This window comes from Pholis gunnellus, assembly GCF_910591455.1.
Source record: "Pholis gunnellus genome assembly, chromosome: 2".
NCBI lineage: Eukaryota > Metazoa > Chordata > Actinopteri > Perciformes > Pholidae > Pholis > Pholis gunnellus.
This window is the reverse complement of record NC_136536.1, coordinates 18,431,042-18,448,228: the sequence shown is the minus strand read 5'-3', so window position 1 is coordinate 18,448,228 and position 17,187 is coordinate 18,431,042. Positions and strand designations below refer to the sequence as shown.

Sequence of the window (17,187 nt, the reverse complement as noted above, 5' to 3'; positions counted from 1 at the left end):
GACACCAGTTAAAAGCAAAACAAACAAAATGTAAAAGATTGTGTTGACCCTGTTTGCTTTTGTTGCATTTATTGGATATTTTTAAAACACAGTTTTAACTTAAAATGATCTTGATGAAAGTCTAGCATTAAAAAAAGAAAAAAATGACTGTAGGACTAAACATTTAAATATTCCTAATAGTGTTTTCTGACTAGATTTAAATATTTTTCAAGAAATTTGGACAATTCCTTACAGTGAATATTCACAAAAATCACAGTGTAACCCAGAGAACATTTTGTAGTAATATGTGTGTAATTGTACACCAGTAATGACTGACTGAACTCTAATGAATGACATTTCGTGTGCATAAACACCAAACTTCAGCTTAGATTCTGATGTATGTTCCTTCTCAGCCAACCAAGACCAATTATCAAAGCATTAAACCCGGGGGCCTAACCCTCTGCTTCACTCAGGCGCTGCTGAGGAGCAACGCAGAGGGTAATGCATTGTTTATACAGCCACCGGTCCCATACCTTTAGAGCTAAAACACTTGGAGTGCAATGTTTCCATCCGGTTGCAGAGCAGCAGCACCTGCAGAGCAACAAGAGCACTTTGCACTGCACATACTTTTAGATAATAATGTCTGAACTTTAAAATATTCAGATATATGTTAAAGTTACTATAATAATTAAGTTGCTATACATGCAAGGTAATAATGTAACAGTGTATGATAAAGGAACAGTGCAGTACGTTTGAGTAAATGTACAAATACATCACCAATATGGGGAATGATGGGGATGTGATAACATTTGAATATCTAAGATAGCAATACAGTTCATTTAATTTGATTAACGACGAGGATGTGTGTAAGGTGTGTCATTTCATTAAGATAAATATGTGTTGTTTTTTTGCAATATTCACCTAATTATGAAGAACAAAAGTATGAGAAAACAACATTGGGGAAGGAGAGTTTCAAAGGTTTCCTTTTTTTTATAAAGTCGTAAAAAAAAGGAAATCCTGCCATCAACTGAAGGTGAATCCAAGTTGTTTGGATGCATGGTTATTCATATAAAAGGAACCGCTGAACCTCCTGTAATATAGCCCGCGGTTGTTCATTTGTAAGATGTTGCAGTTGCTTCATTCTTGTAATACTGCTGAAGTATTAATAGACCGCACTAATGCATGAGTTGAAACTGCTGCATGTCCTCGGTTCTAGAGGAGAGAGGAGGTAGGCACGAGAAACGCGGACGTGACGTCATTTATAAGTACCTCTAACTGTCGATCTTCCGCCTACCAGCCAAGCGGACAGAGTCTCTCCGATTTCCCCACACAAAAAAAAACTCACTCCTGGATGTCAACGCGGACAGAACCGACGCTTCTCTGAGAGGTAAATATCTCCGCCTTTAACCTGCGGAAATGAATGCAGCAGTTGTGCAAATGAGTCTATTTACTCCCGAGCTCCAGAGGGCCTTGTTTACATCTCAATCCCCGGGCTAGAGTGGGTGAGAGGTGGTGGGGCACAGCGAGACAACGATAAGGGGGTGGCTAACGGGGCTAGCTCTTATGTTGCAACGTTAAATTCTAGAGCCCAACAAAATTACCTTTTCTCAAAAGCTTTTGCTAGTTTGCTCTGCACGTACCCAATAGTTTAAGTCGTCAGACTCGTGAGTTGGGCATGCCGTTTCTTCGCTGCTGAATACAACGTATACTGCCAGTACGCTAGCCAGGAAGCTAATCCGGCTAACGGTAAATTGGCCAGCCGTTCAGTGTGCTGTGTATTTGACTTCACCTCACTCCCTCCCTCCCGTGTTTTATGACTGCACCGAAATTTTACCAACATGCCGATTTCCAACAACAACCAAGCCAGTTTTCATGTCGCTTAATCTCTTCCCCATCCTGTTACTCCCCATCCCCCAAGACGGGTTATCAAAACCTGCGCTGCTGAGTCGCCGTGATACATTAGCCTAGCTAGATGTGTGTCACCCAGTTGGCTGCCTATTTTTAGCCTGGACCGGGCGGAATGCGAGCACTCGTCTGCCGCTGGGCTGGCACCGGGGCCGGCTGCCAGGCTTCCCCGGCTAACCTTGTTTTATATCCAGATGAATGTTTTGCAAAGTCACATTTTGATTGACGGTGCCAGCAAACGGCTTTGATCCGATGTCTCTTGATCATAGTGGATGGAAATCACATGTCAAAATAAGCCTAAAGTGCATCTGTGTATAGCTAGATGTTAACTATTACTTTACTTTCAACGTCATTGGACTTTTTAACTCTTATTATATGGTGCGAGGACACGTTTTGGCAAGGAGAAAACACAAGCCAGCCATCCACATTCAGAAAGCACAATAGAGCAGTGATAACACTGGAAGGGGAACACCATCCTGACCAGGACATAACGTTACAACTCTAGCAATGTTAAATACATTCAAAGGAATTTGATTAGTCTGTCAAAGGGCTGAGTAATGTTAGGGTGGAACAAGGCAATACATATGTATGTAAAATCCCATGTCCAGTTGCCAATGTGATTTTAAGTACGGTCATTTTTAACTGACTTATTCAAGCATTTTGGAAGTCATCATAGGAGAAATCTGTGTAAAAGATTCTGGGGCTCTATGAAAGAGATCCCCAAAATAATTAAGACTACAACTGTAGAAAAAGTACAAGTAAATATGTAGTTGCCTACACTATGCCATCATTTATATCATCAATCTAGTCTTTGCTGTTGTGTGCTTGCAGTTATCTTGGTTTTAATTCCAATTTAAGAATTAAGGCTTTCCTGTCCTGTTGTGTGTCCAATATGACGTTCCTGTTGTCACCAGGTTAACTGCAATTGAGGTTTGTCTCGTTTCCCTCGTCCCTAAAGCATCGTTAGCTAATCCTCTTAAATCGTTTCTTAAGGCTTAAACCCATGCCTTGTGTCCCACGCATGTTAATTAGATCTACAGTGCATTTAAAAATAAATACAGGAAATGTGAGCAAGAGGCGAGCTGATGTAAAATCTTGTCTTTGTGAATTTAAATCCAAAACTAGAGACCAAGTGGGGCCACAGAAAGAGATGCAGCCAGACAATAAATTGCGGATCATTTGGAAGGAAGCAGGAGGATTTTAAAGGTTCATAGCCTAAAAAAACAGTGAATCAAATGGTGAGCGTGGTAGGTCTAGCTGAGATCTGATCAACTGTGCAGGCTGGGAGGGACCGTGGCCCTAATCCAGTAACAACCCACGGCCTTCAGATCATGGCCAGCTTGTCTTCTAGCTCGAAAAGACAATTAACAGGTTATCAACAGGCCCCACTGTCTAGTATACATATATAATATTAACATATCATGAATAAACCAAATCCATGAGCTATTTTACATTTAACACTAAGAGTACATTCTAACTTGGATTATGGAGTATTTTATCTTCCTGTAAGTAGTTATTCAAACTGTGTGTAAATGCATATCTCAAACTCCTTGTTTGTTCACACATGCTTGGCCAATTAAGCGGATTGTAATGTGACAATCTGTAATAAATGGTCAACTGCTAAGTAGAAATTGCAGTTGTTTAGCAGCAACTGACGGGTAATTTACTAGCTTGTGTTGACCTGCTGCAGAATATATTATTCAAAGAAATTATCTGTAAGAAAGTTTCGAAATGCTGCAACAATTGCTACAGAATCTATTGCGTGGTGGATTTTCTTTTCCTCTCAGGGTGTGTAATCTGTGGGCACAACAATGTTGTCACCCTTCACAGAGTGACGGGTGTTTTTTGAGCACCACTGGTGAAGTTGTCTTCATCAATAGTCGTGTATTATTTGTGGGAAATTAGACAGTTCAGACATGTGTCTACCTTTACCTGATGTGTCGGAACTAGTAGCTTTTTCAAATACGTCCAAAGTTAACACCGATAGCCACCCTGCTTAATCTGTTCTAAGGCTCAATTTAAGGGAGCTGATTGAACGTTGGGTGGGAAGATTTGTAAGCAAATTTAGCCTGCTCTGTGAACTCGAATAGTTACTGTTGTATTTTCAGAAATTAGGACCCAAAGTACTCTGGTGATATTGCAATCAACGACTCTCCCAAGAATGTAAAACACCAGCTCTGTTGTTCTGCATGGCTTTTTATCAATAAGATATCATTTCATCCATATGCCACATGGGAAATGTAATATTAAAGTCCACCAGCTAGTAACCTACCTTTCAGTCGGTGTTAAAATAATGCATCTCCCAAAGTGTGCTCCCAGTTGTGTTACGTGGAGACACACAACACAGCGTGATGTTGAGCTGTGGACATGGCCCAAAGAAGTAGTAATGAGATTAGGACTTAATTCCATTGTGTAGTGTGTGTAATTGTTCTGGAGAAACTCTTAGTTGGTACTGTAAGAAATACAACACAGACCGTGTATGCTGACCTTTTGTATACAGCCGTGTGTGTGTGTGTGTGTGTGTGTGTGTGTGTGTGTGTGTGTGTGTGTGTGTGTGTGTGTGTGTGTGTGAGTGTGTGTGAGAATAGAGTATCTTTGTCCAGCAGATCCAATTAACATCCCCAGTAGTGATGATGCAGAGAGTTGGGCTTCCTGTCGATGACAGAGCCTGCGACTGTTTCTTTTTTCTCTCTTTGGAGACTGTAGGATTATTTGGAGATTCCCCTCCCAATAGTTCATAGACACCCACAGACATTGAAATGTTATAAACAGGAAAGTTTCCACCTTGAATGTGAATCCTACATGTTTGCAAAAGTATAAAAATATGTCTGAAAAGTTGGGGAAATTTACAGAAAATATAGGCATAGTGTTGGGGAAAACATTTTCATCAGCCCCAATTTGACGCATAGTTTAATCCTCCACTTGTTACTTGACATGTTTAGATTAAGAATTTTATTTTAGAATTACAATAAGCTATAATCAACAACTTTGATCACGTATGCATGTTTTTTTCCTTCTTTGTTACTCCACTTCTGTCTTTTCCTCTGTTTCTTCTTCTCTTACTTGATCATTCCTTTTCTCCTTTCCTTCTATTCAGCCTTTCTTTCTCCTCGGATCACCCCGTAACCAGCTTTCCAAATGAGTGACGGGGAGTGTGACTTCTTCTGCTTCTTCCGCTGCTGCTGAGGAAGGCAGCGAGTCTCCGAACAGTGACGCAAGCAGGTGGAAAGGAGCGCAGGGAGACACGGCGAGGTGTCGCTTCAAACAACCCGCCTCAGCCCATTGAACCACTTTTGGATCCGACAGGTGGGCGGGCCGTCTACCTGGCCGGGTGGTTGATTCAATCGACTGGATGTCTGTGGACATGAACAGCCAGGCGTCGGACAGCAACGAGGAAGACTTTGGGGTGAACTCTGAAGAGGAGGACGATGACGACGACGGAGGAGACGAGGAGGATCAGGGCGACATTGCGACCTACTATGAAGGGGTGGCCAGTGACGTGGAGCAACAGGGCGCTGACTCCTTCGACCCGGAGGAGTACCTGTTCACCTGTCTGACCTACAAAGAGAGTCAGAGGGTGTTGATAGAGGAGGTTAACACTGTGGCTGCTGCACTGAAGGTGAGCGTCTGTCTGTAGCTGGGTTGTAGGGTCACCGGTCACTTATGATGGCCACGTGTAAAGCAGTTTAAAGCAAATTGAGGATGTGTATTGCACGAAACAGTAATAAGAACCACACTGATGTAGTTTTTACTTAAAAGGCCACAAAGAGTTAAACAGAGAGAGTCCGGTTACTCTGATTGGCGTCATCAGACTCCTACTGCCCATGATTAGTGAAACTGTTAAGTAGAACACACATTTGAGTTGTTCTCGCATATTTTGCTGCTTCTGTCACAAGAGGATTGCACGAGTTTTTAGAGTGATTTCATTAAAGCTCACTAACTGTTATAAAATAGTTATTCATGCACTGAGACAAATTCATTTGAATAAGTGATCACAGAAGACATTGAGGGCGACACAGCGTTGGTTTCATAACTTTTATAAATGTGTCTGTGAGGCCATTCACTGTTGCTGTGGGGATACGTACCGAATTGTAAGCTCAGTCTTGACGGTTTGCATTGTTCTGAGTGCACACATTAATATTTATACATTTTTAAAGCAAGACAGAAGGAGCCGGACTAACGGTGCTCATGAGGTTGTATCATGTTGAACAGGTTGACTGGTCACAGTAGGAAAAGCACAGGTATAGATAATGTCATGAATGATGAGTGAATTCATTTGAGCTGCTTCAGTTTCAGGGTGTATGCTGGCTCACTGTCGCACTGTCCTGAGGCACGAGAATATGGCAGAATAATCATTAATGTTATCAATAACACTGTGCTTTTCCTGCAGAGACATGTCAACATGTCTTTGTGTGTGCGTGCTGCTTTGCAGTGAAACCTACTAACTTAAGCACACATGTTAACTGCATAGCACAACTGCGGTCTTCTGTTAGCAGAGCTGAGCCGTTGTTTCTTGGTGGCAGTAGGTGGGAGAAGGGAGCACTTCTCAGTCATTTTGCTGGTTTTGAATCGTTGACTAATACGAGCCATAGATGTCTGGCCCGTAGGTGATATGCTAAAGAAACCCTAGATATCCTCCTTATAGAGTTATCTTCCTGCTTCATCTCATAGTCACTGTACAGCAACAGCTGAGCGAGTGCATCAAGTCATCAGCCGGCAAGTTGGTCCCTGAACAGCGCATTTCACTTTTCTAGGCTGCTAATTAATCAATACCAACGTGGTGTTAATGGAGTCGGTGCAGCTTTTTGTTTTGAAGGTACAGAGTACATTTGTTTCTTTATTTCATTGATCGTTGAATCTTACGGTCTAATATAACAATATTGCAGTCCAAAGTGATGCCATCAAATAGCTTATTTTGTCTTGCCAGTGATCAATAAAGCAGAGATATATTCAATTTACATCAGTGTGGGACAAGAGCAAAGCTGCTGTTTACATTTGAGACGCTGTATTTAGCAAACACGGTTTTTATTTAGTTTAAAAATGTCATTGATTCATTTTCTTTTGGTGACATGATCTGCTCAGAATCATGAAGGAAATAGAGGCGGCTTACTTTCCATTACAGTGAAAAGACGAGGCAGCCAAGTCACTCACGTGTCACTGAAGCAACATTTTCCAGTGATCCCTGCGTCTGTTCCGTCTCTCTCAGGTTTTACCAGCGGTAGCAAAGCTGATCCTGGTGCATTTGCACTGGCATATTACACAAATACTGGACAGGTATGTGTCTTCTGCTGCTTCCACACGCCTTTTCATCGCCCCTTTTCAGCTACTTTAACCCCCCCCCCCCCCTCATTTCTTTTCTCAATTCCCTTGTCTCTCTTACTTTTTCCTCCTCTCTCTCTCTCTCTCTCTCTCTCTCTCTACCTATACCTACCTTATTATCTCTCTATGATTTCCCTCATGTTCTCTCTCTCTCTACCGCTCATTATTTGCACTGTTATTGTTCTGTCTCTGGTCTTTGTGTGACCCGTGGTTCTGTCCACTCTTCCCCACAGATTTAAGTCCAACTCGTCTCTGCTGTTGTCAGACGCTCTGGTCCAGCCCAGCAGCACCTGCAGATCAGTCACTGTGAGTAACAGACCCCATGCAATAAAAGAGAACTTACAGCACACTGTTTTCCTTCCTTTTATGTGAACACAGCTAACGGGCCATACGCATGCACTGGCAAATATTATGTAAAAGCTACTATAATGAAATATAACAACATTGTTCACTGTGGATAAAATCAGTATTTTGAACATATTATCAATATTAAGTTGTTTCTTGTAGCCACGAATTCACTGCTGCCCCTTAATTCACAGCGAAGTAACTGTAAGGACATTTTGTCATCTGGTGTCTTGTTTTATCAAACACATCTGTGAAGTTTTGTTCTGGTTGACTTCATTTATGTTTGTATGTGGCTCTCTAGCTCTCCAGTGCAGTCATGGGTTTACACTTATGTTCATGATTTCTGCGTTTCAGGCTCCTCAGTCCCTCCAGTGTGGTGTGTGTCTACAGGTCGTGCGGAGAGACTCCCTGCAGGCACTGCCCTGCCAGCACTCCTTCTGCAAAGCATGCTGGGAGCAGCACTGCACTGTCCTGGTCAAAGATGGCACGGGAGTGGGTGAGCAGAGTGTGTGTGCACGTTTGTGCTTCTGTGTAGTCATCAAAGCTTGTATTAGAGTGGGTGAGTCAAGCTTTGTTGTGTGTCTGTGTATTTGTAGGTGTGTGTGTGTGTGTGTGTGTGTGTGTGTGTGTCATTTTGAAAATATAGCTTTCTCTTTGCGCTTTGGGCTTTCGTTCACAACTAAACAGCATTTTAGATCACTTAAAAAAGAGCTTTTGAAAAACTCCATTCAAGCTGTCTTCCTGGTAACCCTGAGGGTTTGATAATACCTGGAACAATTTGTACCATCCCATAAGGTTCTTAAGCAATGGAAACGTTGTTCACTGCTCCAACAAATGGGACGGACCTTAGATGCGACTTGGCAGAGGAAGTTATTTTTAGTCCGCCCAGCTCATAGAACCCTTTGGCTCAGTTATGAGCCAGAAAGCTAACGTTATGCCCGCAAGAGTAAACATTGCGTACAGTTGACAAAAAACAAGCGTATTATTATTATTATATAATTTGACAGTATGTTTAACAACAAGACAAGCTGGCTATCCAGCCATGTCATTGTCCCCAAATCAATGTTTTTATGAACAAATGTGAGGTCGTGTGTACAGTCGGCCTGAGCTAGCGGGTTGAATAGCGAATAGGAAGTGTAAACTTACGTCTTGCAGCTCCGTCACCCCGTGGTGTTCAGAGGATGAGGCACTGAAGGACTACACTCGTTGTAAATAAGATATTCAAATTTATTATCATTTTTTCCTCAATTAATGTAGCCAATGCATTGATTTAGTGAACAGAGAGTCTAGCTGGAACTACTTAGTAGGTGTCCATTAGCAGGAATAAATTGACAGCCAGTCAGAATCAATTATTCAACCATTCGACCACGGTGTAAGAGGTTTGGATGATTCGCATCACGTGTAAAATGCACCTGGCAGGCATCATCCTACCTATGATTATTTGAGTGTGTGTCTGAAAGTGTGCTTGTGTCAGCAGGAGAGCAGATGGAAGTGTGGGTGTGTACACGGAACAGTTTAGAGTTTTGTACAGCACAGTGTGTGTGTGTGTGTGTGTGTGTGTGTGTGTGTGTGTGTGTGTGTGTGTGTGTGGTGAAGTGCATACAGTTTACCAGACTCCTTTTAGTTGTGAGTGTGTGGGGAAAGTGTGTATGTGCTTGTGTGAGCATATTTGTGTGTCCCTGTGCTACTTTCTAACAGTCTCTCTGATAAAGTCGATCCCGGAGTCCTTCTGATAAGTGTTTCTCTATCAGCTGTGCGAAGGATGAAAGAACCAGTTTCTGGGTCACTGTAACTCTAGAAACCAGCCAGCGTAAATCAAACACAACTGGATGAAGTTAAAAATGATGGGCATAGTTTTGTGGTGCATTAGTATAGAAACGCACAAACAGCAGTTGCAGACTTTGTAGGGCAGTGTGTGTACATATTGACCCTTTGTAGTTAATTTGTGTGTGTGTGTGTGTGTGTGTGTGTGTGTTCAGGTATCTCGTGTATGGCTCAGGAATGTTCCCTGCAGATGCCAGAAGACTTTGTACTGCAGTTGCTGCCAGGAGAGGAGCTGAAGGACAAATACAGACGCTACCTCTTCAGAGACTATGTCGAGGTGTGTATATGTGTCTGATAGTGTGTGTACGCTAAATCTGTTTGCTCAGATGCCGCACGAAGGTCTGCATTTACAGCATATGAGACGTCAGAGGCATGTGGAAAGTGAGCGAGGGGAGAAAACCTCAGTAAACCCGTGTGTGTGTGTGTGTGTGGCGGGGGGGGGGGGGGGGGGGGGGGGGGGTTAAATCTTCGCACAGCATTAAATCTGAATGCTTCACTGTCTGTCTCACCAGCTGGGTTATTGTCTAAATATATTTATGATTTCTCATGTTTTTTTAAAGGATAATCAAGACAAACGTTTTCCCAGGTTTTGAGAGAACTGTGTCTGAGATTTCTGCCAACAATTGATGTGAATGGTAATATTTTGCGGGGCTAATAATACTGGAAAATGACATATAAACACAACTCTCTCTCCAGAAACAATATCCCTGGTGCTCTGGAGAATCCACCGAACACAATGTTCGTCACAATGTCATGATGCATCTGTTCCTTTTGTTAATGTATCACTAAAGCTTTGTCTCTCTCTCTCTTCGTCTCGCAGAGTCACTTCCAATTGCAGTTATGTCCCGGTGCCGACTGTCCCATTGTCATCAAGGTGCAGGAGCCCCGGGCGCGCAGGGTGCAGTGTAGCCGCTGCAGTGAAGTCTTCTGGTAGGACACACATGTACACACAGAAAGAGCATGCCAATTTTATCTTTAACGAAGCAATTAAACTTAATAAAACTGCATTTTTTTTTGTAAAACTGTGTGACGATTTTGATGATTGTATTTGTTGCCTGCCAGCTTTATAACAGCTGGCATTCATTTATCTCACTGACTCTGAATTTTGAAGTTTACTTTTTATCCTAAAGCAACATTTTAACGTTGATCTAGTCCAAGAATAACATTACGTTCTTGGACGCAGTGCGAGAAAGAGGAAAAGTACAATCCAAGCTTGAGATAAAAACTAATTCACAAACGTTGAATGTAAGTAGTCCATTTGACAGATGAACACAGCTGACAGCTGGTGTGTTAACAGAGAAATCTCCCACTTTTTATGTGGATTACCAGTGTTGATGGTAAACGTAGTCGACTGAAGCAATACATTTCACAGTGCCTGCTGTGTTGGATGAGAAAGCTGAATTCTCCTGCTTCACAATCTGTTGCTGTTCCTGCATCCATTGACCAACTACTTCAGCTTGTATTTCTCATGGGAGCCAGCAAAAAAACGCTCAAAAACAGAGCTTATTAAACCTGTGGATACATTTGTTAAGGTGTATGGCTGACTCTGATATGTAGCCGTATACTGAAGCCAGAGTATACCGTCTTTAAATATACAGTGGAGATAGATGCAGCCGGGAGTAAACAAACATGACCAGCGGTGCCTTCGCTCAAATTGCGCTCCGATGCCAACAGGAACGTAATCATTGTGCTGCAGCATGAGCACTCAGCTACAGTCTATATAGCAGGCACTGAGGACATTAGTGATTCAATGGACACCAGTTACCATCAACACTGATTGCTCATCCACATAAACTGTGCCACATTTTCCTTTATGTAAATGAAATGCTTATTACCCCCCAAAGTACCTTATTTATTCAAGCTCTGTAAATGATCTGTGTGGTTTAACCGTTACTTAGAAATGATGTGTTTTCCAAATCGGTCCAGAGTGTCCTGAGTGCTGTGTTTTTGTCTCCGTCTCAGTTTTAAATGCCGTCAGATGTACCACGCACCCACAGACTGTGCAACGGTCCGGAAATGGCTGACAAAATGTGCCGACGACTCGGAGACGGCCAACTACATCAGCGCGCACACTAAAGATGTATGATGGATCTGTACATGTGCACACGTGCACATACTTTCACACATACTGTCGTTTTGTACACATGGACACGATCCCGTTTGACACAGACGGGTTAAAAATACATGAAAGTGCATATTGCTTATTATCTGTAATACAGTGCTATAACCTGTCACTTACTCTAATTGGATAATCTTTTATGTGTATTTCTCATCTAGTGTCCTAAGTGCAATATTTGCATTGAGAAGAACGGAGGGTGCAATCACATGGTGAGTCAGAGATGAAAATCACTCTTTCGCAGAACACAGGAAATGCTAAAAATATATTTGGATTCTGAGCGATTTGACATGTGGTTAGATCACCGATAGATATGTTACCTGGGATGAGCTTCTTTTATCGTAACAGTTTTCAAGCTGCTTGTATGACGTTGCAATTGTTTTACATTGAGCACTAAATGGTTTTGTATGAAAACAATCAGCTGCTGATTTGATCAGATTCATTTGTCATGTTTCTGGTTCACTCATTTGACTTCCTCATGTGTCTGTGTCTTTATTTTAGCAATGCTCCAAGTGCAAACACGGTAAGTCTAATAGTTTCACACCTCCATCTGATCCAGTGACCCATGAACTCTCTGTTCTGGGCCCTTTTAGATCCACCTAGTGGCAACATACCTCACACAAAAAAGAAGCCAGCAAACGTAATTACGACACAAAATTGGCTAAACTTCCAAGAAATTCTTAGTGTTATTCTTAGAACAATAGAACACGCACAACAATTATTATTTTCAGGTGATTATACATTAAAGAAAATATACCTAACGATATTATATTGCATTTCTGCCAATAGATAACCTAAATGCCGCACACTGGCCCTTTAAGAACAGAGCTGATCTTTTTAAGGCTATGATACAAATGTGTCACGCAGTACATACCGTGCAATGCATGCATGTATGTAGTGGGGAGTCCAAAAATGTGTGTTTTGTGTCCTGAAAGACTTCTGCTGGATGTGTCTTGGTGACTGGAAGACTCACGGCAGTGAATACTACGAGTGCAGCCGCTACAAAGAAAACCCTGATATAGTCAACCAGAGCCAGCAGGCTCAGGCCAGAGAGGCCCTCAAGAAATACCTCTTCTACTTTGAGAGGGTGAGTGTTTTTTCTTCTTCTTTTTTTTCCACATTCATATTTTGCTCATAAGAACATAAACCTTTTTTAAGGGCAAAAATGCTTCATGGATAAAAAAAAAAAGGGTAGAAACCTTTGCAGACGAGACCGGTTTATTTCCTCCCTCTGGACACACAAACACTTTTCTATCTTTGACTTCTTTCTTTTGTTGTTGTTTCTACCCAAATCCTGAGACTGGTCTCAAAACCCTGCTTTCCATAAACTAGGAAAGATTATTTCATTTCCAGATTTGAGGGAGATTAACGCTTAACAGATTTTGTCTAAAGCCATTCTCAGGACAAAAGGATCACAGCACACACTCTGTTGCACCGACAAATTCAGTCCAGCATAGCTCTCTTGATCTACAGCACACATATTTCTTCTGTATTTTATTCTTATTCATTTTTAAATCTTTCACCCCCCCCCCAGTGGGAGAATCACAACAAGTCTCTGCAGTTGGAGGCTCAGACATACCAGAGGATCCAGGAGAAGATCCAGGAGAGAGTGATGAACAACCTGGGAACCTGGATCGACTGGCAGTACCTGCATAACGCTTCACGGCTGCTGGCTAAGGTACTCGCACACTGAACTCCGTGTGCGCAGTGTTTATCAACCGTGTCACACTTGGTCTGTGTTGTGGAATGTGCTGTAAAAAAGACAAGTCAATCATGAAAAAGAAAGTCAATCAGGTGTGTGTGTGTGTGTGTGTGTGTGTCACAGTGTCAGTGTCAGGACATACCTTCTTCTATGGTTTAGAAGAATCCATTGTCCACCTAGACTCTTGTAGATTTGTACCAGAGACGTCTTGGAGTCAGTGGAACCCAGTCTGACTTTGAGTGAACATTTTCCTACCTTTTTGTTTCCAGTGTCGCTACACGCTGCAGTATACGTACCCTTATGCCTATTACATGGAGTCCGGCCCACGCAAGAAACTGGTGAGAAACATACATCTCTTAACCATTATTGCCGAACACGCATTGTAGAATAATGTCAGTCTAAAATGAATTTGAACGACATGGATGTAAACTACATCTCGACTGGTGGGCAGAGGCATACTATCGCGAGGTGGTAACTCCTGTTCATCTGTCCTTCCCTGCAGTTTGAGTACCAGCAGGCCCAGCTGGAGGCAGAAATAGAAAACCTGTCGTGGAAGGTGGAGCGTGTCGACACCTACGAGAGGGGAGTGTTGGGAGGCGAGGGGGAGCTCAGCGCCAGCGACAGAGGGGTAAGAGGGGTAATACTGGATGTATTATTATCTAAGAATGATTTGTAATATCTTTAGTGATCCTCTGACTTTTCATCAAGTACCATCATCAGGTCAAACATTTAACTTGTCTAATATTTTTTGGGCTATTTATTATATGCAAAACTACTGATGTTCCCATCAGCTGCCCCTTTGCGTTTACTGCTAATTAGCTAATGACATCATGCTAATACACTAAACTAAGATGGTGAACATGGTATATATTAAACCAGCTAGTTATCAGTATGTTAACATCGTCATTGTGAGTGTGTTAGCATGTTGAAATTAGCATTTAGCTCTAAGCACTACTACTGTCTACCTTTCTGTAGACTCCGTTTAGTTTTAAAAAGCAAGGATTTGAGAAAGGAGCAAAGGAAACACTTCTGACTTTACTTTTTATTTGGTCCATGTTTTCTTTTGGAAGAGTCTTCAACAACAATAACTGTTGTTTTGTCTTTGTTTTTTTTTTACAGGATCTGGAGAATCAGATGCACATTGCTGAGAAGAAGCGACGCACGCTGCTGAACGGTTTCCAAGACACCTGAAGCTCCATCGCGACTGCAAAGCACCAGCATCTCCCTCCTTACTGCCTTTCCTTTCTTCCCTGCCTCCGATCTTTGCTTCCTCCCATGACCATCCCTCGGTGCAGTCATACCGACCCCCCCCCCCTCCTTTTGCTTCTACACTCGCTCATTCGCTTCTTTCTTTCAGTCTTTCCCTCCTCTCGCTCCCATAATGCCGCAGGGTCACAGAATGGCACGATTGTATCTCCCCTTTTCCTCCTCTCATTCTCGTCCACACCTCATTTACACGTTTTGGCTCCAGAGCGTCACATTCACCGTGGTTACAGCTTTTCAGATCTGATCATAAAGGTCAAATTTGAAGGTCTTGTCGTGTGTCTGAAAACAGTTTGTATGCTTTAATTCCACATCAAGCATTTGGACACTAACACAAGCAGCTAGAATAAACATGTCGCGCGTTGAGAGAGTCAGAGCTGTTACTTTGTTCCTGTGATGCTGGAATGTTCATTAGAGGAAAAAAAGGTAAAATGATTGCAACGCTTTTGTTGTTAAGCAGACAAGGAAGATGAGGGGGATGGAATACATTTCCCTAAGGAGGCTGTGTTGATTGTTGATTTGTATTTGGTGGTTTCGAGTACACCGTAATGACTAGGGGGTACTTGCTGGCAGTTGTACCTGTAGTACTTATTGGTTTGGCCTGAACCATATAATTCAAATAGGCCAGAACACATGAAAGTTGCTTTTCCGAGCACATTTAAATTTCAGTTGCCTCTCCGAAGCTGCAAAAATAAATAAAATAAAACCGAAATTGACAACAGAAAACATGATTGAGTAGCTGTTGAAGTGTGATTTTTCTAAATGAAACGTGTCACCGCCGTAGCGTTGTTTTGAAACGGACAACACTATGTACCAGGACAGGTGCAACTCCACAATGGCAGATTATGAAGACCGTTCACTGAATAGGTTTTTTTATTTTTATTATCTGCCATAAACATGTATATGGTGTGTTTACTGTGGGAAAATGGTGACTTCACAGTCCCACATACTCCTTTAAATACAATACAGTATTTTCCAACGTATCCTGCATGTTCACGCAAACAAAGTACGTAAGAATAAGATGGATGTATTTAAATTAAAAGTTGTTTTTTGCCACAATAAACACACCTTCCCCCTTTGTTTGTTTGTGTTAGTACCTGAACTACTACTGCCAGCAAATAGTTGCTAGTCATTTTTGTCCAAGTACCACTGCTCTACATACTGATTGTTGCTTCTTGTGTTCAGCTAGTGTAGATCCAGACCTGTGAGCCAGACCTCCTCCTTAAAAATCCAACATTTGCACCTCCACTGATCAGATGATGAACTTGAGTGTAATCTCAGCCGTTCATGCACACTACAGCACCCACCCACCGACATAACATGTGCACACACACACCATGCTCACATTGACACATGCTCAAACACTCCTCTGCAGAAAATAAATGTTAACTGTTAATTTGTCTCCTTCCCCCATCTTGTGCTCGCTTCTCTTTCTTTACATTCACCCCCTCACTTTTATTTTGCTCTTTGTTGTTTTCTTTTCCTCTTGCTCACATTGTTCACGTTTCTTCTGGAAAACGGCTGTTGATAGATCGTTTAAAAAAAAAAAAAAAGGAAAAAGAAAAAAAAAATGGTTGTAATTTTCAACAGTTGTACATTAATACAGAAATAGAGTTACTGAGAGAGTTTTTAAAACCAGACCCTGTCTCTCGTGTGTTCATTACACACACACACACACACACACACGTGCACACATGAAGATCAAAACCTTTGAATCAAAGTGAAGGTATATGTTCCAAAACGTAAGTAGGGTGTTTGTCATAAGTGGTAGTTTTTACCCCATTACAAGATGAAATTTGATGAGGTAACAATATGTATTTCTTACCCACCTAACCGGCCATATGACGCAAGAAGAGTTTCAACCCCTACATTTTAGGTAAATCTTTCAACAGTAATACCACCTGGAAACTGATTTTTGCAGAAAATAACATTTGGAGATAAAAAATGCAGCTGAGATGAATAAGTACAACCTTGTTTTTGCAGACGTTGGCAGAGCCATATGTTTTCCATCGTACTGCCCTCTAACATAATTACTCAATGTGCCACTCAATGATTCTATTGGGACTTTAGGTGTGGATTTGTCCTCACCCTGCATCTGGCATGTGGGATAGGGGAAATGCCATTCTAGCCATTCTACATGTTCAAAATATTTCATGTTTTTTTCGACAGTCACTGTGTTGTTGCTGAAGAAACCCTGGCCACCTCTGACATTATGAGAGTGGCTCCTATTTACTTCCAGGGCCCGTGGTGTCTTGCTGTTGGCCTAATATAGGCAAGCGCAATTGCTTGCCAAGATGGTGTTAAGGACTCCGCTTCTCAAGTGTGACCCAGTTTCAACTTCAATACAGTAACACGGAGTGTGGGGAGGATAGCACCCTCAAGTGTTTATTCCAAAGCAGGACAGGCAGGCACATCCCGTTATAAAACAACTGTATGGGATGTTTGGTTAAATGGAAAATGTGTTCAGATAAAGTGGGAAAAATGTTGTATTCCTGACTTGTAAAATCATCCAACCTCTTTCCAAATGACAGCTCAGAATCATACTCTTCTTTGCTTTTAAGAGCGGTGGAGAGTATCTATACATATATTTAAGTGCTGTATTACAATTTTGAAACCTGTACAAAGTATATTTTGATGCCAAAACTGTTGTGATTAAGGGACATTTTGAATGCAGGACTTGAGTAAAAGGTCTGAGTACTAGATTTTCAAGCCAAATATTAGCATTGATCTTGAG

The 17,187-nt window shown here is 41.9% G+C and overlaps 1 protein-coding gene across 2 annotated transcripts; it reads left to right on the top strand.

Moving 5' to 3' along the window:
- The first annotated feature begins 1,243 nt into the window (after positions 1–1,243).
- arih2 (ariadne homolog 2) lies at positions 1,244–16,093 on the top strand. Of its 2 annotated transcripts, none has more exons than XM_079171141.1 (15): positions 1,244–1,366; positions 4,982–5,503; positions 7,091–7,158; positions 7,437–7,509; positions 7,903–8,044; positions 9,528–9,649; positions 10,193–10,302; positions 11,335–11,452; positions 11,650–11,700; positions 11,990–12,011; positions 12,424–12,575; positions 13,023–13,166; positions 13,460–13,528; positions 13,693–13,818; positions 14,310–16,093. In XM_079171141.1, exons 2-15 carry the CDS (start codon positions 5,237–5,239, stop codon positions 14,379–14,381), a joined length of 1,536 nt encoding a protein of 511 aa, XP_079027267.1. In that variant the 5' UTR covers positions 1,244–1,366; positions 4,982–5,236; the 3' UTR covers positions 14,382–16,093. The 2 variants fall into 2 exon arrangements, with proteins under 2 accessions (XP_079027267.1, XP_079027266.1); XM_079171140.1 differs by having other exon boundaries at positions 13,693–13,827.
- Positions 16,094–17,187: the final 1,094 nt, after the last annotated feature.

What these genes read in the sequence shown, in the direction of transcription:
- arih2 (XM_079171140.1), top strand. Translation starts at nt 5,237, where the DNA reads ATGTCTGTGGACATGAACAGCCAGGCGTCGGACAGCAACGAGGAAGAC. An exon ending in GCACCTGCAGATCAGTCACT is followed by an intron (nt 7,510 to 7,902) that starts GTGAGTAACAGA and finishes TCTGCGTTTCAG; the next exon opens with GCTCCTCAGTCCCTCCAGTG. An exon ending in GCGACAGAGGGGTAAGAGGG is followed by an intron (nt 13,828 to 14,309) that starts GTAATACTGGAT and finishes TTTTTTTTACAG; the next exon opens with GATCTGGAGAATCAGATGCA.